Source organism: Mauremys mutica, chromosome 6 (genome assembly GCF_020497125.1).
Source record: "Mauremys mutica isolate MM-2020 ecotype Southern chromosome 6, ASM2049712v1, whole genome shotgun sequence".
Lineage (NCBI taxonomy): Eukaryota > Metazoa > Chordata > Testudines > Geoemydidae > Mauremys > Mauremys mutica.
In genome coordinates, this window is record NC_059077.1 from 128,595,361 (window position 1) to 128,620,248 (window position 24,888).

A 24,888-nucleotide genomic window follows, 5' to 3' on the forward strand; every position below is an offset into this window, starting at 1 on the left:
TTCAACTCAGGTTAGCTTGTTCCGGTTAAAATAGCATTGAAGACATGGCAAATCAGCTTTTAATTTGTGTTAGCAGCTCAAATTAAAGCCTTTAGGGCAGTCTGGGGTTGAATTTAAACTGCTAGTTCAAGTTAAAAGAAGAGTTGCAGTGTCTTACTGCTATTTTAACCCAAGTTCACTAACAAAGGTTTGCTAACCAAAGCTAAGAATGTACCTTTTATTTGTGGTATACCCAAAGAGTGGCTGCTGGGACGAAGGCAGAGTTCCAGTAGAGAGGGGAGAGCAGAGGATGTACTCTTCTTTAGTACGTCAGTTCAGAACCCAATTCTTCAGTTTTCCAGTAGTTAACCTATATTGTATATCTAAATTGCTGTGAGATACACCATTATCAGATATGGGGTTTGAACAATTTTGTTGTTGAGGAATGCAGACCTTACTGGATCACTTCAAGGAAGCAAAAAATGGAAGCAGTTAAACTCAAATTAAGAGAGAGTATCCTTTACTTGTTTGGATTTTTGCAAAAACTAAACCTTATCTTATAGCATCAATTTCTGTTCCTTATAGTTGACATTGCAGGCAATCATCAGCAAAATACACTTAATTTTCTGGGGGTCTAATGCAAATTTCACTTAAACTTTGGAACAAGAAATGGATCGGAACCTTTCACAAATTATAAAATGGCACTAGTTGCTTTAAGAAAAGTGTGCTTTCTCAATTTTTTTTTTTAAAAAAGCAAAGAACTTGGAAAACACAATATTTGTGTATGGAAATGATAAACTGCTACTAGACAGCAAAAATTTAAATCCTAATCCTGCTTTCTGGAGAACTTCAAAACCTGGGGAATATTTAGAGTCAGATTTAATTAACATGGTTTGGCTACTTCACAACCAAAGTGCCAGATGACCCTTGAAATCAATTTAATGGGGTTTGTGCTGGCTTCTGAGAAGTCTTTTTGTTTTTGTTTACCTGTGGCTTTCTTTAACTACCATAAGATGTAGTGAAACTTTGTCTCATATACTTACTTGAATGAGGCTTTTTTTAAACAACTAACAAAATCATCCAAAGCGCAGGACTTGGTGGTGATGGGGGACTTCAACTACCCAGGCATCTGTTGGGAAAATAATACAGCAGAGCCCAGATTATCCAGCAAGTTCTTGGAATGTATTGGAGATAACTTTTTATTTCAGAAGGCGGAGAAAGCAACAAGGGGAGGGATTGTTCTAGATATGATTTTGACAAAAAGGGAGGAACTGGCTGAGAATTTGAAAGTGGAAGGCAGCTTAGGTAAAAGTGCTTATGAAATGGTAGACTTCATGATTCTAAGGAATTGTAGAAGGGAAAACAGCACAATAAAGATAATGGGTTTCAAGAAGGCAACTTTTGCAAACTCAGGGAGTTGGTAGTTAAGACTGCTTGGGAAGCAAGTCCAAGGGGAAAAACAGTTCAAGAGAGTTGGCCATTTTTCAGAGAGACATTGTTAAGGGCACAAGAGCAAACTATCCCACTGCCTAGGAAAGATAGGAAGTATGGCAAGAGACCACCCTGGCTTAACCAGGAGTTCTTCAGTGATCTGAAACTCAAAAAAGAGTCCTAAAAAAAAGTGGAAACAAGGTCAAATTACAAAGTATGAATATAAACAAATACTACAAGTATGTAGGGACAAAATTAGAAAGGCCAAGGCACAACACGAGATTTAAACTAGCTAGAGACATAAAGGATCACAAGAAAATATTGTACAAATACATTAAAAGCAAGAGGAAGACCAAGGACAGGGCAGGCCCATAACAGAAAATATGGAAATGGCAGACGTGCTAAATGACTTTTTTGTTTGCTTTCACCAAAAAGGTTGGTTAGTGATTTGGAAGTCTAACATAGTGAATGCCAGCTAAAATGAGGTAGGATCAGAGGCTAAAATAAGGAAAGAACAAGTTAAAATTACCTAGACAAGTTAGATGTCTTCAAGTCACCCGAGCCTGATGAAATACATCCTAGAATACTCAAGGAGCTGACAGAAGAGATATTTGAGCCATTAGCAATTATCTTCGAAAAATTATTGAAGGCAGGAGAGATTCCAGAGGACTAGAGAAGGGCAAGTACAGGAAATGAGGACAACCTGGGGAATTAGTCAGTCAGCTTAACTTCTGTATCCGGAAAGATAATGGAGCAAATAATTAAGCAGTCACTTTATTATCTTCTCGTTGTCTGTAAAGTGATAAGTAACAGCCAGCATGGATTTGTCAAGAAGAGATCATGTCAGACCAACCTGATAGCTTTCTTTTTATAGGGTAACAAGCTTTGTGGATGAGGGGAAGTGATATATGTGATTATATCTTGGCTTTAGTAAGGCTTTTGATACTTTCTCACATGACTTTCTCATAAACAAACAAGGGGAGTACAACCCAGATGAAATTACTATAAGGTGCATGCATAACTATTTGGAAAACCGTTCCCAGAGAGTAGTTATCAGTGATTCATAGTCAAGCTGGAAGGGTATATCAAAAGCAGTTCCACAGAGACCAGTTCTAGGTCTGGTTCTATTCAATATCTTCTTCAATGATTTCGATAATGGCATAAAGAGAACACTTTAAGTTTTGTGGATGATACTAAGATGGGAGGGGTTGCAAGTGCTTTGGAGGATAGGATTATAATTCAAAATGATCTGGATTAAACTGGAGAAGTGGTATGAAGGAAATAGGATGATATTCAATAAGGACAGATGCAAAGTACTCCACTTAGGAAGGAACAATCAGTTGCATACATACAAAATGGAAAATGACTGCCTAGGAAGGAGTACTGCGGAAAGGGATCTGGGAGTCAAAGTGGACCACAAGCTAAATATGAGTCAACAGTGAACACTGTTGCAAGAAAAAGCGAACGTCATTGTGGGATGTATTAGCAGGAGTGTTGTAAGCAAGAAACGAGAAGTAATTCTTCAGCTCTACTCCGCGCTGATTAGGCCTCAGCTGGAGTATTGTGTCCAGTTCTGGGTGCCACATTTCAGGAAAGATGTGGACAAATTTGAGAAAGTCCAGAGAAGAGCAACAAAAATAATTAAAGGTCTAGAAAACATGATCTATGAGGGAAGATTGAAAAAACTGAGTTTGTTTAGTCTGGAGAAGAGAAGACTGAAAGGTGACATAAGTTTTCAAGTTCATAAAAGGTTGTTACAAGGAGGAGGGAGATAAATTGTTCTCCTTAATCTCTGAGGATAGGACAAGAAGCAGTGGGCTTAAATTGAAGCAAGGGTCAGGGTAGTTAAGCACTGAAATAAATTGCCTAGGGAGGCTGTGGAATCTCCCTCCTTGGAGATTTTTAAGAGCAGGTTAGACACACACCTCTCAGGGATGGTCTAGATAATACTTAGTCCTGCCATGAGTGCAGGGAACTGGATTAGACCTCTTGAGGTCCCTTCAAGTCCTACGATTCTATTTTATACTCTTGTTTTGTTAAATGAAATGAGTTTGTTCATTGACGTACTCAGGTGGAAGAGATGAAAGCTACTTTCTGAATGTGGTCTTCTAATAGTTGTTGGTTTAATTTGCTTTAAAATATATTTTCTGAACAAAACTTCAAACTCACAAATCCCTATTTAGATTTTACTTTTAGAAACCAGTTACAAGAAAGTTAACCATTTGATTTCTTTAAGGACACGGTCTCCTTGAAATCTAGTCAATTATAAAAGACTAAATAGTATCAGGTACTGTGTGTCCCCCTCAGTCCTCCTCCTGGCTTTATAATTGTAGCCTGTTATAAAATCACATTTTTATTTTAAAAAAATTGTACTCTTGCTGAATGAGATGTGCAAAGGACAGATTCCTGTTTGGGTGCATCCAGGGAAAACAGTAAAATGATATGCAAACTGGGAAAAAAGAGAAATATATATTCTGTGTTCTTGAGTGTTACATGTAACTGGAATAGGTATACCGTTTTCACAAGTGACTTTTTTAGACTTTGAAATTAGACGAAGGTTTCAAACCATTAGAGGAGTGAAGTTCTGGAACAGCCTTCCAAGGGGAGTAGTGGGGGCAAAAGATGCATCTGGCTTCGAGACTAAGGTTGATAAGTTTATGGAGGGGATGGTATGATTGGATAGCCTAATTTTGGCAATTAATTGATCTTTGGGCATATTTACCTGCTAATAATCAATGGTCTGTGATGGGATGTTAGATGGGGTGGGATCTGAGTTACTGCAGAGAATTCTTTCTTGGGTGCTGGCTGGTGAGTCTTGCCCATATACTCAGGGTTTAAATGGTCACCATATTTGGGGTCTGGAAGGAATTTTCCTCCAGGGCAGATTGGCAGAGGCTCTGGAGGTTTTTCGCTTTCCTCTGCAGTGTGGGGCACGGGTCACTTGCTGGTGGATTCTCTGGACCTTGGGGATTTGAGGATTTCAATAACTCAGACATGGCTTAGGGGCTTGTTACAAGAGTGGGTAGGTGAGATTCTGTGCCCTGCACTGTGCAGGGGGTCAGACTAGATGATCATAATGGTCCCTTCTGACCTTAAAGTCTATATGAGTCTATGAATGTTAGGTTTCAGAATAGCAGCCATGTTAGTCTGTATCCGCAGAAAGAACAGGAGGACTTGTGACACCTTAGAGACTAACAAATTTATTTGAGCATAAGCTGTCTTGGGCTACAGCCCACTTCATCAGATCCATAGAATGGAACATATACACATACAGAAAACATGAAAAGGTGGAAGTAGCCATACCAACTGTAAGAGGCTAATTCATTAAGATGAGGTTGAGGTATTAGCAGCAGGAGGAAAAAAAAATTGTTGTGATAATCAAGATAGCCCATTTTAGACAGTTAACAAGAAGTGTGAGGATACTTAACATGGGGAAATAGATTCAATATGGGTAATGACTCAGCTACTCTCTCTATTCAAACCCAAGTTAATGGTATCTAGTTTGCATATTAATTCAAGCTCAGCAGTTTCTTGTTGGAGTCTGTTTTGATAACGCACCAAAAGATGTGAAAAAGCAAAGACAGTATATAAACCAAACGTACTGTTAAATCAGACTTAAGTGAAAATGGTGTGTATTGTTCATGACCCAGTACAAACATTATGAAACCTTTAGAACTATTAGTTATGTAAAAACCTGTTGTTCTTGCTCACTACTAGAACGTTACATTGACTTATCTTATGATTCCTATTTGGTCTTAGAGTAAATAAAGCATAATTCATACCCTCATAGATAAACTGGTTAATGTGACACTTGGTTTTCTCTATCTCGTAATTCAGCATCAATAACATTTTAAAACATTATGTGGAATAGCAACATCTACTGGTAGCTGTTGGTAGTTGCATTGAAAATAACAAAAAATAGAGAACTGTGGATGATTCTGCCATTGTTCAACAGAATGCTGTGGATGGTCTAGTTTTTCAGTAAACTATTTTATTCTGTTTTTGATATTGAAAAAGAAAATACTATGCTTCCTAATTACAGCACCAACACAAAACACTGAAACTGGTAAAATCCATTTGAATTTCCCCCACAATTTATGGGCTTTTTAATAACTTTTCTATTAAGTTCATTATTAAGTAGGCCGAGTAGTACAAAAATATTAAGGCAAATTAATCCCTTGGAGTAGGGAGGTGAAACTCCATTTACTGCAGCACCTGCTTACACAAGAATTAATTTTGTCCAATGTAGATATTGTCACTCTGCAGTAGCATTTATATGAAGGAACCACTAGCATGGGAGAGTGCTGTGAAAGTAAATGTTAGCAATTCAATATTCAGCCACAAATACTTTGCATATGTAGTTGTCTGTAATTATTACACCAATCACATACAAATTGCATAGTGAAACAAAATATTAAAATGTTCCCTTGAGCTGGATGGAGGCAACTATAAATTTTATAGAATGGATTAAAAATATCTATAACACTTGCACTAGGTAGTGCTTGACTTATTAATGAACAGATACTTAAACATACACACAAATGCATATCAAGTGTCACTGAATTATTAATTTGATTTTAAAAAGATAACCGTTTTGTGAAACTGAATACTAATCTGAGCAGAACTCCTTGTTTTTCAGTTGTTCACTAACCATTTAACATTCTTAACTTCAGTATTTAAGTTCAGTTGTGATTTTTATTTTGCATGACTGACTATAGTAGCATGCAGAGTTGCAGCCTCTTGCAGAACGCTTCAGGGTAAAAAAGCCTTAGCACTGGATCGAACACTTACCCCCGAGTATGTGACTACGATTTACCAATGGGCAGAGTTAATATGCTCAATATCCAGAGGTTTAATTGTCTATAGTAAATAGCAGTTGCACAATACAGTTTGCATCCACACTATCATGCACTGATGCGTGATCACTTTTTTTCTCATCATCCATGGAACAATTAAGTTCAATAATTGCTTTCATATATGGGGGCGGGGGGAACAGATCACTAGTCAGTGCAAAAGAAAAAAGTGGATGTGCTCTTATTTGAACACTAATCATTCAGTAATGCAACTTGTGACATCTGTTGCACATAAGAAATGGGTTATTGTGCAGATGAAAGTAGCAAAGTGTCCTGTGGCACCTTATAGACTAACAGACGTATTGGAGCATGAGCTTTCGTGGGTGAATACCCACTTTGTCAGATGCAAGTGCAGATGAAAGGAGTGAGTAAAATAATTTGTATGACTTCACTTCTAATTTTTAAAGGTTTAGATTATGCTAAGGTATCCTCAAGCCTATGTTGCTATTCACAGATATATTCTCATAGACTTTAAGGTCAGAAGGGACCATTATGATCATCTAGTCTGACCCCCTGCACAATGCAGGCCACAGAATCTCACCCACCCACTCCTGTAACAAACCCCTAAGCTATGTCTGAGTTATTGAAGTCCTCAAATCTCAATGATTGCATACAGTCACAGTCATAATTATTGAATCCAGAACTTCAATTCTGTTTGGGAAAGGGCATCTACCCTTGCACTGGAGGAAGGCATTCAAAACTCTGGGGGACAGATCCAAATTTTTTGAATATGTGCTTCAACAGTTTCAACTTCCCCATCACTGTTTCCTCCCTTTTATTCCTCTCCTTCTCCCCTCTTGGGATTTCAAGGGCATGGGTTTAATTCCTGCAAAGACCTGCTCCTCTGCCAGCAAGTACTGAACACAGCTTTCATGTGGCGTTTTGTCTTCAGAATAGTCAGTCAGTGGTACTAGAGAGTCACATAGGTCTCAATAAATAGGAAGACATGCTAGATCTCAGGCTTTGCAAGGAGGCTACTTTCTCCTTTCAAGGCCTAGCCAAGAGACTTGCTCCCCAGAAGAACTGAGTAGGGACAAAATAGAGCTCCATACACCAACTGCTTCTTGTCCTATTGTGCTGGAGCAGCTGTACTGATTTCCAAAGGGCTGGGGCTGGGCTAAGGGGCTGCAGTTCGCATCTAGCATGTGATTTTCCCATCTTGGGTAGCAATGAAACTGTAAAAACTGATTTAAGTACAGTCCCCAACAATAGTGCTCTCGGTTTAACACATTTGTCCCATGACTGTGAATCAAACCCAGTTAAATAAAAAAATGGTAGTGTAATCTAAAAATGAAAAGGCTATGAAAGTAAAATATGTAAGGTTTTTGTTACATTTTGGTATTGTTATAAAAAGTAAATTGTTTGAACATATGAGTGTCCTTGAATTGTTAAACCATGAGACTACAAAGGACCATCCTGAAGTCCAGCCCGCTTGTGATGGAAGTGGCAAGTGGGGTAAAAGAGCCCATTTTGGATAAATTGAAGCTCGTGGCTGTAGAGTCCTTAAATTTGGAACACTGCATACCAGTGTTCTTCTTTAAAGAAAACTGCAACAGTTTGCTTAGCCCCATATTCTGAAAGTTCAAAAAGCTGAAAGCCCTGCTCACTGTAAGAAGTGAAATGTATGTGAAAATAGCTTTAAATCACAACTGGCATTGACTTTAACAAGGGACGGCAGTCTTGCTAAAGTTATATAATTTTGTGTCACTGGCAGTGAGAGCCCTGTGTCAGAATATAAGTGAATTCCCATTCTTCTCTAATACTATTTTAACAATCCAAAGAAGCTCAAATGTTTACACAAAGTTTACTTTTTTAAACAATAAACCAGCATTCAAGCTGGATAGCAACTTGAGAGAGGAATCTTGGTGGTCTATAAGCTTTAAGAAATGTGTTCCATTCCAAGGATGGGTTCAATTTGTTCTATTGCACTTTAAGGAAGCCTTTATATAAACTATTTATGATGTGTTTGGGAATATACTTTGTGTAATGACCTTATATTTTAGGTGCTCAAATATCAGGTGATGGGTGCAGTATAAATACCTGGAAAGAGATTTAATTAGGTAAATTCTAAAAAGGGACTATTCTAATTTTCAGTTTGGAACTAAAACACTAAAGGATATATATGGTGTATAGGGATAATATTAAAGAACTCTTAGTGATGGTCCAAATTTTATTTTTAAAAGATGCTTTAGGAGAGTAACTTTGTTGCCAAGAGATTTTAAGTAGAAATTTTCTTCTAAATTTCAGGTATCTTGTATTTTTTTGTCCACATGACATAATCTACCGATGCTTTTCCTTTCTGCCTCTTCGACTGATGATTGCAGGAATGAAAGAAGTGACTAGGACTTGGAAAATAACAGCTGGAGTTGCACATGCAAACAGTCACTACAAAAATGCCTGGCTTATCATGGTAGCTGTTGGTTGGGCCAGAGGTAATGTGTAAAATCTCATGTTCTGTTGAATTATGAAGTTTAAAGTGATATTTAAATTGTGAACCATGTGGTCTTAATGATAACGCCATGATCTACTATGTGGGAATGGCAGCCTTAAATTCAAACTGTTTTCCCTCATGAAGGGAAAGCCCGTGTGTCTGTGCAGCAATTTCTCTGGTCAGATGAGGGATGGCATTGACTGGCTTTGGAGGGAACCATAGAGAGCCCTTAGAAGGGAAGATGCCTGTCCTCATTTAAGGATCTTTAGGATTTGATGATTGATGGCAAGGAATCAACAAAGCTATATATAACTTGATCATTATAATCATAAACTTTTCAATGAAACTGTTCTTACAGAAGTTGCACTTCTAAATAGCAGGACTGTTACTTTTCTAAATTTTTTGTCTGTCCCCATACTTTAATCAGATTGAACACACTAGAGGCATTTTATCTCATCTAATCGAGTTGTCTCCTAAATTAAATAACCACCGCATAGTAAATCTAGAAATGTATTGTACACTTCAGAGCAGCAGTGTTTGCTTTACTCTTGTACTTTATATCCCACTCCAGTAGAGAGACCACTGGCTCAACTCTGGCTTTATTCTTTTAGTTCTGCATTGTAGTTTATTTCTACTCTGCTTGGGAGCCCACAGACACGTTAACAAAAGTAATTCTGACTTGTGTTGGATTTGTTACAGTGTTTACTGAACAGATAGTGCCACATTCTTCTTATGCCTTATTTCCTCTACATGCACGCACACATATTCTTCTAGTAATCTTTGATTATTTTCCCTATTATGGAAATCTTCTAGATTTTGTACTGGGATGTGTGCACGCATGCTTGCGCTCTCCCCCATATTTGTATGCCTATATATAAATTGCCATCTGTGATCCTGGAAGAAAATGGATTCTCATAAGAATGGCCATAATGGGTCAGACCAGTGGTCCTTCTAGCCCAGTGTCCTGTCTTCTGACAGTGGCCAGTGCCAGATGCTTCAGAGGCAATGAACAGAACAGGGCAACTTATTGACTGCTCCATCCCCTATTATCCAATCCCAGCGTCTGGCAGCTAGAGGCTTAAAACACTCAGAGCATGGGGTTTCATCCCTGACCATTTTGGCTAATATCCATAGATGGACCTATCCTCCATGAACTTGCCCAATTCTTTTTTGAACCCAGTTACAGTTTTGGCCTTCACAATATCCCCTGGCAACAAGTTCCAAAGCTTGACTGTGCGTTGTGTGAAGTAGAACTTCCTTTTGTTTGTTTTAAATCCTGCTGCCTATTAATTTCATTGGGTGACCCCTGGTTCTTGTGTTATGTGAAGGGGTAAATAACACCACCTTATTCACTTTCTCTACACCAGTCACGATTTTATAGACCTCTATCATATCCCTTCCTTAGTCGTCTCTTTTCCATGCTGAAAAGTCCCAGTCTTATTAATCTCTCCTCATATGGAAGTTGTTCCATACCCTTAATAATTTTTGTTGCCCTTCTCTGTACCTATTCCAATTCTGATATATCTTTTTTGAGGTGGGGTGACCAGAACTGCACACAGTATTCAAGGTTTAGCATACCATGGATTTATATAGTGTCATTATGATATTTTTCTGTCTTCTTATCTATCCCTTTCCTAATGGTTCCTAACATTCCGTTAGATTTTTTTTTGAGTGCCACTGCACATTGAGCAGATGTTTCCAAAGAACTATCTACAAAGACTCCAGGATCTCTTCCTTAGTGCTAACAGCTAATTTAGACCCTATCATTTTGTATGTATAGTTGGGATTACGTTTTCCAACACACATTACTTTGCATTTATCAACACTGAATTTCATCTGCCATTTTGTTGCCCAGTCACCCAGTTTTGTGATAACCTTTTGTAACTATTTGCAGTCTGTTTTGGACTTACAAAATTACTCAAGATAGTTATTGTCTGAAAATTTTGCCATCCCCCTGTTTACCCCTTTTTTCCAGATAATTTGTGAATACGTTGAATAGCACTGGGCCCGGTACAGACCCTTGGGGGATCCCACTATTTACCTCTCTCCATTCTGAAAACTAACCATTTATTCCTTTCCTTTGTTCCCTGTCTTTTAACCAGTTACTGATACATGACAGGACCTTCCCTCTTATCCCATGACTGCTTACTTTGCTTAAGAGCCTTTGGTGAGGGGCCTTGTCAAAGACTTTCTGAAAGTCCAATGACCCCTTCAAAAATTCTAATAGAGTAGTGAGGCATGATTTCCCTTTAATAAAGCCATATTGACCCTTCCCTAACAAATTGTGTTCATCTATGTGTCTGGTAATTCTGTTCTTTACTATAGTTTCAACCAGTTTGCCTGGTACTGAAGTTAGGCTTACCGGCCTGTAATTGCCAGGATTACCTCTGGAGCCTTTTTAAAAATTGGCATCATATTAGCTATCCTCCAGCCATCTGGTACAGAAGCTGTTTTAAGTGATTATGTACCACAGTTAGTAGCTCTGCAATTTCATATTTGAGTTCCTTCAGAACTATTGAATAAATACCGTCTGATCCTGGTGACTTATTAGGGTTTAATTTTTCAGTTTGGTCCAAAACCACCTCTATAGATACCTCAATCTGGGACAGTTCCTCAGATCGGTCACCTACAAAGAAGAGCTCGAGTGTGGGAATCTCCCACACATCCTCTGCAGTGAAGACTGATGCAAAGAATTAATGTAGCTTCTCTGTAATGGTCTTGTCTTCCTTTAGCTCCTCGATTGTCCAGTGGCTTCACCGATTGGTTGTTTGGCAGACTTCTTGCTTCTGATGTTCTTACAAAAACTAACAACAAAAAATATTTGATCTTTTGCAAGTAGCTCTTCAAAATCTTTTTGGCTTGACTAATTATACTTCCACACTCGATTTGCCAGACTTTATGCTCATTTCTGTTTTCCTCAGTAGGATTTGACTTCCAATTTTTAAAGGATGTCTTTTTGCTTCTAATCTCTTTTACTCTGTTTAGCCATAATGGCACTTTTTGGATCACCTTACTATATATTTTTTTTTAATTAGGGGTTTCCATGCAGCTTAGGCCAGTTCTTGATATAGGTCCCCAAATAGTCCACTACTGAGTTCCATTGCACGTCTTGTGGGAGCATTAGCTTGGTTCCTCCCACTTTTTTCAGAGCAGCTGCTGCAAAGTGATTGTTACGGAAGTATTTTGCAATTTTAACAACATTAGCCTTTATTTCTGAAACACTGAAGTCTTTGGCTAGGAGATGCATCAAATGAGCACTGCAACCATATGTTAGCTTGAGACTCTCTTCTAAATAATTTCTTCTCATCTTGGATACGCTTGCTGCCCGCAGCAGTCAGCTGGCTTGCGGTGTTCAGGAGGGAAGGGGGAGGAGCGAGGACTTGGCGCACAGGCTCCCGCTCCCTCCCCTGCCTCCTGAACACCGCAAACCATCTGATTGCCACAGGCAGGGGAGGGAGTGGGAAGGCGCTAGGATGCGGCGTGCAGAGTAAACGGGGAGGGGGAGAAGAAGAGGTGGGATAAGGGTGTGGGGGCTTGGAGGAAGGGGTGGCGTGGGCAGGCTGAAGGTTGAGCCCCCCGCCCCGTGCTTGCAGAGTAGGGGAAGCTACTGCTACTGTTGCGCAACGTGCTTCTCCTAGCCTACAGCGCCTTCAGCCTCCTTGTCTGCCTCATTGTCTGCAGTGCCAGTGGGCTGGGCCTCTGTGGGGTAAGGTGGAGGCATCTCCCAACTAGAGTACTGTACTGTATTGTATGGCAAAAAATTTTTTCCCTGGAACCTAACCCCCTATTTACATTCATTCTTATGGGGAAATTGGATTCGCTTAACATGGTTTTACTTAGTTGCATTTTTCAGGAACATCACTACAACGTTAAGTGAGGAGTTACTGTATGTTGCTCAAACAGTTTCAGTTTTGTTTGTACTGCCTGTCCCTCCCTTCTCACATTGATCTCCAGACTTCTCCTTGTCCAAATCTATTCTGCCCCCAACTATCTTCTAGTCATTGAACTTTTTGAAGCTTTTCACTTTTAGAGAGAGGCAAGGGATTGACTCTGTGTACACAAATTTGCAGAGGGACAATAGGGTTGAGGTCTGTTGTTTCTCACCTTTATTTATTTTAAAACATATTTTTTGCTGTTAACAAGCATGTTATCTCTGGAGACACAAATCCAGAGTTTGAAAACTGCAAAACTAAGCATCTCTGATGGTATCTTCTAGACTGAGCTGTGAGTCCCATTGGGTAGATAGAAAGATTAACCTAAATATTCTATACAGAAGCCCTGGGAACCCCATAAGATTGGGTCCCTAATCCATGAACTATTGGAACTCATTTACAAAACTTTTCTTAAACATTACATGAATACACTGTCTCATTCTATAGACTTAGAATTTGTAATCCTTATTCCATGATGAGATACATTATAGCTCAAAGATATCTTAATTAAAACTATCTTTTTAGATAGGTTTTTCCTCAAAAACCATTTTATCAAAAAAATCAGATTTTTTAATATGTTTTTAAATCGTTTTTTTATCCACCTTGTCTGCACTACATAGCTTTTAGTGACATGGCTGTGTTGCTACAGTTGTGCCACTAAAGTCGGGCAGTGTACCTGCTGTTTGTTGGCTCTCCTGCCAACAACACACTGTTCACACTGGCACTTGTTGCAGCAAAACCTTTTGTCTTTCGGGGGAGGGGCGGGTGTTTAATGCCTCTGAAAGACAAAAGTTTTGTTGTTCAATTGCCAGTGTAGACATGGCCTTAGTCACTAAGAGATCATACCACTGAGACATGTTATAATTTATTGGATTTTCAGGAGCTGGTGGTGGCTTAATCTCTAACTTTGAGCAGTTGGTGAGAGGTGTTTGGAAACCTGAAAGCAATGAACTTCTGAAGATGTCCTAGTAAGTTTGTGTAAACCATAGTACAACTGGAATAATTGTAATAACTTTGTTCTCTTTGGCTCTCACATTCAAAGACCTACATGAGTAATTTTCTTGGTGCAACGTTTAAAAACAGGTGCTAGTAGACTGCTTATAAATTCAAAGTAAGTGGGACCAAATCTTTACTATGTGTTGGCTGGCCTGACCTATGTGCAATGAGTTGTTAGTCTCAAATGATTTCCTCATGAATAATTATCTCCACTACAAAATTGCCACAGAATTGGAACTAACTGGTAAACATGTTGGCTTGTGTAGAGAGGACAATCATTTGAATGGGCAAGAAAAATTAACCTTCTCTTCCAGACCTGTGGTTCATCCAAGTCAGAAATGAAGCACGTTGTGGCAGGGTTATGTGAATGCTGGTACATATTCTGAAGGTAGTTAGATGATTTTAGGTCTGCCAGTCTAGTAGATATATTCCACCAATGCTAAATACTTTATTTTAAAAACAACAACAACAAAAAACCAAACAAAAAAACCAGTTGCACTCTTCTGAATACACTTTCAACCCATGTGTTAAATATATAGCATTAAAACACATCAACACATGCCTCTGGTGCATTGCAAGATAGAAGATGCTACTTGAGTTTCAGCTTTCAGTTCTTTGTCTCGCAGAAGCTAAATTGGGAGTGTTACATAGCACCCAGTTTAGCTTCTGCAAAAGAGAGAATTGGAACTGGCTGGCAGGCCACAAACTACTGTTGTAAAGGGAGACAAGCTCATAGGGGATTTAAAAGGCCCACTTTGCCCTCCCATGTGACTTCCCAGCTGGTTTCTGTGGAAATGATTATTTCAAAAACAGTTATGACTTTTGATGTGATAAACATTTAGGGATGCTGTTTTCATGTAACTGTCCTGCGTAATAAAGAATGACAGAAGAGAAATACAAAAATTATGAGCAGCACTATTTCCAAAAGGAAGGATTGTGGGGCTAATGGTGTCAGCTGCACCTAAATACTTCAGACTTAGTGAAACAAGTAATTTGTGCTAGTTTAAAATACTGCAGTCACGTTCTTCTTTAAAAAATGTGCTAGCTGAAGGAAGAATGAGTTTTAAATGTTAAATGTTGTATTGCATCATCTTATGAAGGATAAAAGCTGAGATTGCAATGTGCCGGAACAGAGAGGTGTTGGACACAGATCACTGTCCTCACATCCTGAAATTATTTTGGTTAAAAATTCGCTTGACAATTTTTTTCAAATGTTCTCCTTTGGTTGTAAAGCTAAATGCATGAATTTAATTAAAGGTGTGATAAGAAATGAAACTTGACAAATCCCAAATAATAAGAATATAAGTATACAAGTAGAGTTGTACTACTGGCTTCCTGATCAGGGGAAAGATACTGAGTGCACAAAGTTGAGGGTGAACAGAGGGAACTAAGTCTAATAAACAGTAATCATGGATAATTCCAGTCTCCTATAAAGTGGTCAAATGACGCAGCGGTATAAGATTTAGACAAGCAGTTTCTTGACACCTTAAATGCTTGGTTCTTAGAACAGCTTGTTCTAGAGCACACAATGAGGAGAGCTTATTCTTAACTCAGTCCCAAGTAACATGTAAGAGTTGACTGAAGTAATAAGTTAAGTTGAACCACTAAGTAATGGTAACTACAGTAAAATTAAGCTGAAAATCCTCAGGGGGAAGAAAGTACCACTAAATGATTAGAGGCGTGGCAAAAACTTCCGTAAGAAGACTGAGTGCAAATATTGGCACAGTTTAGTTTAGAGGTGACCAATAAAGGGATATATCAGATATATAAATTAAATAATGGTATGGAGAAGGCAAATTGGGTGGAGTTCTTTAAATTCAGGAACAAAGATCTAAGAAATGGAAAGCTTGCAAACTAAAAACTGGTAGAAGTATTTTTTTTAACTAAACATGTAATTGCCATATTGTTACCACAAGCTTTTTATCATTTACTTTCAGCCAAGCAAATATTATAGTTATATTTGTTGTATGCTATTACTTTCCAGATCAGAATTTCTATCAGCATAGGAGGGGGAGGAGAGAAAATTCACACACTTGTCTTTACTTTGTTTGGTTTCCAGCCCCGTAAAAGTGGCTCTGGTAGGTGCAGTACTCTTCACATTGCAACATGCCCAGAACCTACCGATAGCAAGACACAACCTTATGTTCTTTTATACCACCTTTCTAGTGGTCACAAAGGTAAGAATTTGGAAATGTATAATTATTTAAACATATGCAATACAGCAGTATTTCTCACTGTACTTTCTAAAGCAAGATGCATGTTGTTGAATATTTCTCTTTATATTCCCCACCAGAATACTAATTTCAGTTTTCTCTTTCTGGAGAGATCTGGTCAAACTCAATAGGTGAAAATGGCATAGCTCAGTTGAAGTCAGTGGAGCTACCCTAATACTTGTGGAAGATCTGACCCCCATGAGCCTTAAGTAACTCTTCCATATGTGAAGCAGACCGACAGGAAACTGCATTGTGACCTTTGCTAGTTGTATTAAAAGAATATTTCAGAAATTTGGCACAGGGAGTTGATATTTCAAGTTACTAAATTATTTGAGAGAGAGATACAATTAAGACACAACAGGTTGCCTTGCCAACCTGTTAATACATGTGGAGCAAAAATGAACTGCAGCCAAAGGCCAAGTGTTTCTAGTCACCAGATACATTTATAAGTTGATAGAACATGCTCTGTTTGTCGTTGTGCTTTTTTTTTTAAACAGTTCGTGGTTTTGGACACATCTTTCAACTATATAGAAAATAATGGTGAAGGAGAAGAGAAAAATAATGTGAAAAGTGTTTACGATCACTTTTGTTTATAAAAAGTGTGGATATGTATATCCGCACACATGCATGTGTACAACATGCAAGATATATGCACATTATTGTTCTTCCCTTTAATCTTCTTATGGTTGAACTCTAATCTATCCCATTCTGCATTTATCTCCTTCTGGAAAGTTGGGCTATATTCAGGACTGTGTTAACCCTAAAAAAGGCAAAGTTGGAATCTCAGTATCATCTGAGCTGTAACAATCTTGAAGGTGACCCCTCTGTTCTTGAGAAGATGTTAAAAAGTGGGTGAACTAAGGAGGAGGGTTTAAAAAGAACTGCCTGCCTCCCCCAGGGCATCCCTAGAAACATTATTTCTAAAATCTGACCGAGATATTGGGTCTCCTGGGTGCTACAGTAATGCAATGAATCCTTATCTTTAATTCTCCAGACTTATCTTTTCTTAAAACATCTAAACATCAGAGACACTCAGGATACCACGGGTGTGGTGTTAGGAGATAGGTGTGGGGGAAGGGGTCTGCAGCCTCAGACTCCCTGTATTGCTGAAGCCCGTAGTACAGTAACACACAACTTTGTGGCACCAGTTCTGCATTGGTGACTTGTTAGGAGCTTCAAGTCCGCTAGTAACTGTAATGTACTGCTAAATTGACACCGGTCATGCAAGTCTGCAACCGACTTATGAAGTAGTGTCTTGCTTTCCAGACACTTCTGAAACCGCTCTCAGAATCAGGGTATTACTCTAGTCTTTAGTGTTGGGTTATAAATACCATATTGGGTCTGTTAAGCAGGTCCTTTTCCCTTAGTCCTGGAGGAAGTTCTCCCAATAAGTTTGTTTTAACGTAGGGGTGTGTTTTTTAGGATACGTCTACCTAAATCAGTGATGTTCAACCTTTACAGCTTGGGGGCAATTGAAGGTCAAGGGGCCACAAACAACACTCTGGGGCAGATTCATTCTTTCCTTCCGATCCGCTCAAGTAGTGCAAAGGGAGTGGAATTCAGCCACAGGCCCCCTCTGGGGATTTACCCCAGTGCCTGGAGTCTTCAGTGGTGTAGAACCAGCATAGCCTCATTCCCCATAGCCTCTGGCACAGTGGCAGTGTTGCGAGCAGGAAGGGGAGGAATGGCTGAACCTTAGGATGAAAGCTGCAACCAGGAACTAATATTCGTGCTGGAACAAATATTTATGAAGAATCTGTATTAGTATTTAAAAATCATAATAGTTAAGACATTAGTTAGTTGCCAATTAGCACAAAACATGACTAAGAATTCAAGTGTAGACAAGGCTCTAGAGTATTTTACAGTAACTTTATTGCTTTGTTTTATACATGTCACTTTTTTAAAGATACTTTATTTCAGTGGTCAAGATAAATTTGATAAATCTACAGAGAGCTGTTTCATCTTTCTTAAGCTTAGTTTTATTTTCTGTGTGTACACTTAGGTTTATTTGTATTTCAGTCTAAGTTGAAATAAAATCATAGGACTGGAAGGGATCTCGAGAGATCATCTAGTCCGGTCCCCTGCACTCATGACAGGACTAAGTATTATATAGATTAGAGGTGCACAAATTTTTTGGCCCGAGGGCCACATCTGGGTGCAGAAATTGCATGCAGGGCCACGAATGTAGGGCTGGGGCAGGGGGTTGGGGTGTGATGTACAGGAAGGGGCTCAGGGCAAGGGGTTGGGGCAGAGGAGGAGTGCGGGAGGAGGTTTAGGGCAGGGATGCAAAGATGAGTGCAGCAGGGGGCTCAGGGCAGGGGGTTGGGGTGCAGCAGGGGGCTCAGCAGGGGGTCGGGGTGCAGTGGGGGTTCAGGGCAGGGGGTTGGGGTATAGGAGGAGTGTGGCAGGGGGTTGGGGTGTAGAGAGGTACAGGGTGTGGCAGGGGGCTCAGTACAGGGGATTGGGGTGCAGGGTGTGGCAGGGGGCTCAGGGCAGGGGGTTGGTGTGCAGGAGGAGTGCAGGGTGCAGCAGAGGGCTCAGGACAGGGGGCTCCAACCTAAACTGCCCTTGCTGCAATTTAAACCCATTGCTTCTTGTCCTATCCTCAAAGGTTAAGGAGAACAATTTATCTCCCTCCTCCTTGTAACAACATTTGATGTACTTGAAAACTGTTATGTCCCCCCTCTGTCTTCTCTTCTCTAGACTAAACAAACCCAGTTTTTTCAATCTTCCCTCATAGGTCAGGTTTTCTAGATCTGTAATAACTTGTGGTGGTGTTCTCTGGACTTTCTCCAATTTGTCCACATCTTTCCTGAAATAACGTGCCCAGAACTGGACACAATACTCCAGTTGAGGCCTAATAGCGCAGAGCAGAGCAGAAGAATTACTTCTCGCGTCTTGCTTACAACACTCCTGCTAATACACCCCAGAATGATGTTTGCTTTTTTTGCAACAATGTTACACTTTAGGATTGTTAACTGCATTTCAACTAAAAATAGAAGTAAATTTGGACAAAGATTTGCACCAGAGGCTAGAAATGCCCTATATTTATAACATGTAAAATACAACACTGTCTTCAAATTAGGGATATATGGAATTCAGAGTGCTGAAAGCTTACAGATGGTCTACATAAACTTGCACCAAAATAACTACGTAAGTTTCATTTGTATCTTTTGTTATTTCAGTGCAGGTCTGTGTGATTTAGCAGATGAGAGTTTAATGTAAAATTGAAATAGGAGCTTCTGTTAGAGGAGTGGCCACACGCAGACTTGTGCTGAAATAACAAAAGTGTGAATTAAAACTGGTTTAGATATTTCAGTGCGTGCTTTTATGTGCACACCAGCCCATATGTGCTGATAATTCTTCTTAAATAGCCTTTTTTTTATTTGGAGAGCTAAGGCTTTCTAACTTACATTTGACCACTTTCTTTATAGGTAACCATGATGTTGACACAATCTGCAGTTTCTCCATTTGCTCCTTTCGAGTCTGTGCTGGGCCGTATGCTCTTTGGTTGGCAACAAACTCCGTCTAAAGTAAAGGGTGAGGCCAGAGTATCTTCCAACGGGACCTCTTCAGTCTGTGACCGTTCTGCTGGAGAGGCTAGTGAAAGTATTAAGAAAGGACAGGCAAAGAAAACAGAATAAGTGGCCAAAAAAATTATCTTGTTACATGTGGCCGTAACACTTTAAAACATTTCTATTTCAAATGATGGGAAAAAGGAAATACATGTGACAGACTGGCAGCAGTGATGAGCTTTGTGTACTACTGTAATGTAGTTAGCCTTTAAAGTATATTTTGTAAATTGTAATTCAAATGCCGGGAATGTGTGTATCATGGTAGACGTTTCTAACTTAAATGGTACTAAAAAGAGATTTTTATAGTGATGATGATTTTATTAAATGAGAGATTTATTGTGATTTTGTTTTTATAAATATAAAAAACTAACTTTTAAATGTAGTTTACCCTGAAGTTAGTAACAAAATGAGACAATCAGATTTGACTATTTTTCCTTTTTCTTTATCATTTATTTTTGCATATATTTTCTGTTTTGATTCTTGTTTTTCAGCTGAATAAAATGGATACTTATACACAGTAGCATATTCCAAGGTATGAAAAGCTCCTGTAGTCTTGTTCAAATGAGCAATGGAGTTAGAGTAAAATTTTACCAAACGTTCACATTATTTAGTTTTGCAGTGCAAACGTTCACATTTCCACTGTAAATAGTTTGCACTGCAAAACTGTGGAAATGTGCCAAAACCAAGGCCTTTGTTCCCTAGAAAAATATCTGAATTACTACCATAATTCACGTTGCACTGATCTTGATTCTGCTTAGTCACAAACTAGAGAATGTTTTTCATTTTCTACTTTCCAGAATAACAGTAAATTCTCTTGCATTTTTAAAAAAAAAGATGATATAGTTAGCAAATAGAAAATTTTCAGTACTAACATTTATCCAGCCAACCCACTTTGATACTGTCAGCTGAAAACTTTTGATTTATGTGTTTGCTGTTCTGTATGCAGTAAATCAGATAGTAACGTAATATTACTGTTGTTAAATTGCTAATGTGCATTTGTATTGAAGCATATGGTTTTTAGTATTTCTTCCATTTTCATTTCACTGTGACTGGCTGTGTTCTAGCATGGCATCTTATCCCAAATATCTAACATCTTCTCCTGCTTTCTAAGGTAGACTGTCATTGTGAAAGGAACTCAGAGAATTACATGTTGCAAGTAATATCCATTTTCCCAACCCAAATGTTTATCACCTTAACCTTCTCCCTGATTGTAGGATAAATACATGTATTTTACTTCCTCCCACACACACCTTTTCTGCACTAGTGTTTTTATTAAAATCTCCCATCATTTTGCTACTACCGGTTAAGCTGCACCAATGGCAATAGCACTGGTGCAAAAACTGTGTTCATACCTCTGTCATTTAACCCTGTTTAGATTAGAGTCATATGATGTGGTAATAAAAATACTTGTGCCCTGTCTATTCCACCACTTATGCTGGTACTAGCATTGGTGGAGCAGTTATTTGCTGGTCGTAATGAGTAAGAGTACTTCTAGTGTAAGATGCACTGTAATTGTCCATCAGCTTTTGCTGAAATGCCTCTTCTGTTCCTTGCGTACGTTGCACACCAGTTTGGTAACTCATTTCTAGCAGCTATTGCCTTAGTGAAAGTCTCTCAATTTTAGAAGATGTAATTAGTGTTTCAGAGATGTCACTCACAAAATGCAACATCTTTCATTTGGCCTGTCATTCATTTTGTCATCAAAACTATTTTCTTCTGTGTTTCTTCTGTCAACACCAGTCTGCACAAGCCTAACTTTTGTCTGACAGTGAGCACTTCTGAAGCATTTCTGTAGCTAAATTAAACCAGTTACCTCCATGTGAAAATGGCAAGGGGGAGAGAAAATGTACATTTCTCCTCAGACTGCAGTTCACCTCTGAAAAATGATTGTGGGTAAACAGTTATCCAAATAGCTCCGGGGTCAGATCTAAAATCTGAAAATGAAATTCAGAAGTGTACCTTGCAACTGGAATTTGAGATAATCTGAGTTCAGATATGTGCAAATATGGCATCTAACTCAACAAAGCTTTTCTGTGTATTCATAGTAATATATACTCATTCTTGTAGCCAAAATTTTTTTTTTACTGCTTTTTCTTCCTGTTAGTCCCATCCAACATAGCTGAGAGAGAATGCTGAATCTATTTGATGTATTTGCAGGGTTGGCAGCTAGAAAAAACCTCTTCACCTATGCACTGAGAACCTCTGATAGGGAAATAAAGATGCAGATAGAATTCCATGATGCTACTTCAAGTCTCTTCTCAGATGAGAACCCAACTTTATAGTAAACCTTAGATTTTAGGCAGTGTCCAGGTAACTGGCCATGTATTTCAGGTCTCGTTAACTAAAACAGCAACCTACTTCAACATGGAAACAAATACATGAAATCCATCTCATCATTGGGCAAAAGTCTTAAGAGTCTAGTGCCTAAAGGACAAAATGTCAGATTCTTGTCTTATAACCTTGGGGCTCAGTTTGTTTTCCAGTAATAAGTGGTAGGAGCATTGAATCACCTCATACCAGAATATTAAGTACCCATATGATTTTCGGTTATAAAGAGGTATTTGGATGCCATTAAAAGTAACTACTAGTTACCTGGTTAACAGGGAGCTAAAAATGAGACACCAGTAACTGCAGTACTTCCTGCACATGTAAAACTTTCAGGTAACTCTTAAGTCCCTAAGAGGTGTATTAAGATTGTGAACAAGTGTTCGAATACTTTATAGTACTAGACTTGGTACATTGAGTATGAGACACTTTTCCCCCCCAGGTAACTATATTGTACTACTGTGAAATACTGGCCAATATCACTATTTTTAGCCCAAGTGGAAATGTGAAAATATCTTTGTTTACAATAATTTGAAGCAGAAAATGTGGTGTGTTATACTCAGTGTGGATTTATAAAAATTACATTATTAATAAAATAAGTGGAAACAGTTGTGTTTTTCCTGATTATCTTATTTAGATGTTTTAGACAAATATACAGGCTTTGGATTTTATGTTCTTAATGTTACTTTCAAATGGAAATACGGTATAATCTTTTTGAAAAACGTAATAAATTGTGTTCCCATTCCAGAGGAACTTTGAAACTACTTCATATTAAAATACTTTAGAGAATGATCTTGCAGGACATTCTAAAAACTCAGCATACAACAGCTTCCCTTCCACCTAAATGAAAATCTGGCCACTCCAAAAATGCCCAATATCCAGCAGCTCCCATTGTTCTCAGGTTCTGGATGCTGAGCACTCTTGAAAAATCTGGCTATAATTGTAGGTGCAGAGGAGGTTTTTCACCTTCCTCTGCAGCATGGGGCACAGGTCACTTGCTAGAGGATTCTCTGCAGCTTGAGGTCTTCAAACTGCAATTTGAGGACTTCAATAACTCAGACGTAGGTTAGGGGTTTGTTATAGAAGTGGATGGGTGAGATTCTGTGGCCTGCATTGTGCAGGTCAGACTAGATGATCATAATGGTCCCTTCTGACCTTAAAGTCTTAAAGTCTGAGTCTAGTGAAAGCCCATACCTGCTATTTCTAATTTGGCTAAAACTAGAAACTAGTGGGAATAGTGTATATGTGATCTCTCAAGAATTCCAGCCTCTGTTACCAGGTTAAGGTTAAGTAGGTCTGAATAATCTAGGTTCTGTATTCATCACCGTGATACATAAATAGAACCCCTGAGTCCTGCCCATTACTAATATGTAAATACAAATTCAAGGTTTATGAACAAAAATTGAAGCTGGAGAGTAAAATAAATCCCTCTAACTAGATTCTAAACAAACCAAACAAATAGCCAGCAGCTAAAATAGCATTTAATAGCATAACAACAATCAGAAAATGTGATGTGAAACAAAATGCTTGGAATTGTTTCTGTTCGTAAAATGGCCACTACATACAGGCAAAGGCCTTTATTGCAAGCCTACCCACAGCAAGGACAAGGAGACACCCATCAAAAGGTAGGTACCATCATGAGGGTAAATTGTTTAAAATGATGTACAGAAGGAACACACAAATATTCTCAAGAATAATATGTTGCCATTCCTGTATTTTGCTTCGAAAATGGATCATGTGGCTTTTGTGAACACTAATATATTAGAAGAATGTAGTCTGCATAGAACAGCATATCAGAAACACAACCAGCATCCTAACCTAGCTCTCTGCTTCCACCAAGTCTGATGTGTGTACAGCTTCTATGGAGAGACCATCAGATGAGCCGCCAATCTTGCAAAGAAAGTCAAGTCTGTTTGCTTGAGGGAATCACGAATTCAGAGAATGTTCTGTGATCAGAGAAGCAGTTCATTAAATCATAAACCTAACAATTACTTATACTGGGATTCTTAATGTTGGAAACGCAATTCCAGTGGCACTTGGTACTGTACTTTTAAAAGGCTTCCAAAAATGAAATAGTGCATAGATTTTCATGGGAGTTGGTTGAAAATCAGGTAAGTAACTGGGAAGAATTTACCACCAGGAGATGGTGCGCTGTGGTACATTTTGTCAGTCAAGGAGAATTTATTTGTAAAAAGGCCAAATTTTGTTCAAGATGCTGGTGGAACTCCTATTTGATATATATGGTCCCCATCCCTATAGTATCTATGTGCCTTCCAAGTATTTAAAAATAGAAATAATCTTTCTCAGGTTGTGGAAATCATTAGTTCGGTCAACAGAGTTCTTGTTTGCTTGTGAGAAGGAAATATTGAGGGAAGCAATATCCAAGGAGTTTTGCATTTCTTCTGAAAGCATTTAGTTTCATGGTTGCTCTCATTTCCTGCTGAAGTGAGTTCCATAGTCTAGGTCCTGCTCCTGCAACCCACTTTGATACTGTCAGCTGAAAACTTTTGATTTATAGGTCCTGCTCCTGCAAGAGCTTTACCTTCTGAATTTACAAGCCTCCCCTTATTGGCCATTAGTTCCATTGTTCCAGTGGAAGATTGGTTGCAAGTGAGAAGGGTTTTCTTACGTAGCTAGGTTCTATCCTGTGAAAGACTTTGAACAGCAGAGGGGAGACCTTGAACTGGTATTCAGATGTCAAGCCAATGACTAGAAGAGAGTTTCTGAGGTGGTGTATTCTCATAGACCTGTGTTGCTGAGCAGATGGGCTGCTGTGTTTTTGAACTAGCTTTCAGGCTGTGTGGCTTCAATTTATTAGGATGGTATTTAATGTATTTTTAGTGCTCTCTAATGTGATGTAGCAGCTGGAAATGAAGAGAGCCAGCATCATATGATCTGCCAGCTCACAGTGGTCCCACCAACAAGTGCTCCGTGGGCCACAGTTTAGGAACCAGTGAATCCATCAGCAGATACCTGCAGTTTCATGCCCTTATGTGGGAAATGCATGAAGGCATAGCAGGTGATCCAATGACTTTTTAACCATAGTTAAGCTTTTTAAAAACCATTTAGACCAACATTTAATACATCCTCCATTTTCCTACTCCTATCCATTTCCACTGTTTAGTTTTATTTCTTCTTTTGAGTTACAACCTT

At 38.8% G+C, this 24,888-nt stretch overlaps 1 protein-coding gene across 2 annotated transcripts in view; it reads left to right on the forward strand.

Moving 5' to 3' along the window:
* Positions 1–24,888, forward strand: part of TMEM38B (transmembrane protein 38B) — an 85,211-nt gene that overhangs the window by 26,219 nt on the left and 34,104 nt on the right. The window contains exons 3-6 of one of the 2 annotated variants that reach the window (XM_045021637.1): positions 8,511–8,695; positions 13,507–13,594; positions 15,682–15,799; positions 19,270–22,345. In XM_045021637.1, the coding sequence (XP_044877572.1) occupies positions 8,511–8,695; positions 13,507–13,594; positions 15,682–15,799; positions 19,270–19,479 (601 nt within the window). In that variant the 3' untranslated portion in view covers positions 19,480–22,345. Of the gene's footprint in view, positions 1–8,510; positions 8,696–13,506; positions 13,595–15,681; positions 15,800–19,269; positions 22,346–24,888 lie in introns of those variants that run through there. The other variant, XR_006580490.1, reaches the window with a different exon arrangement.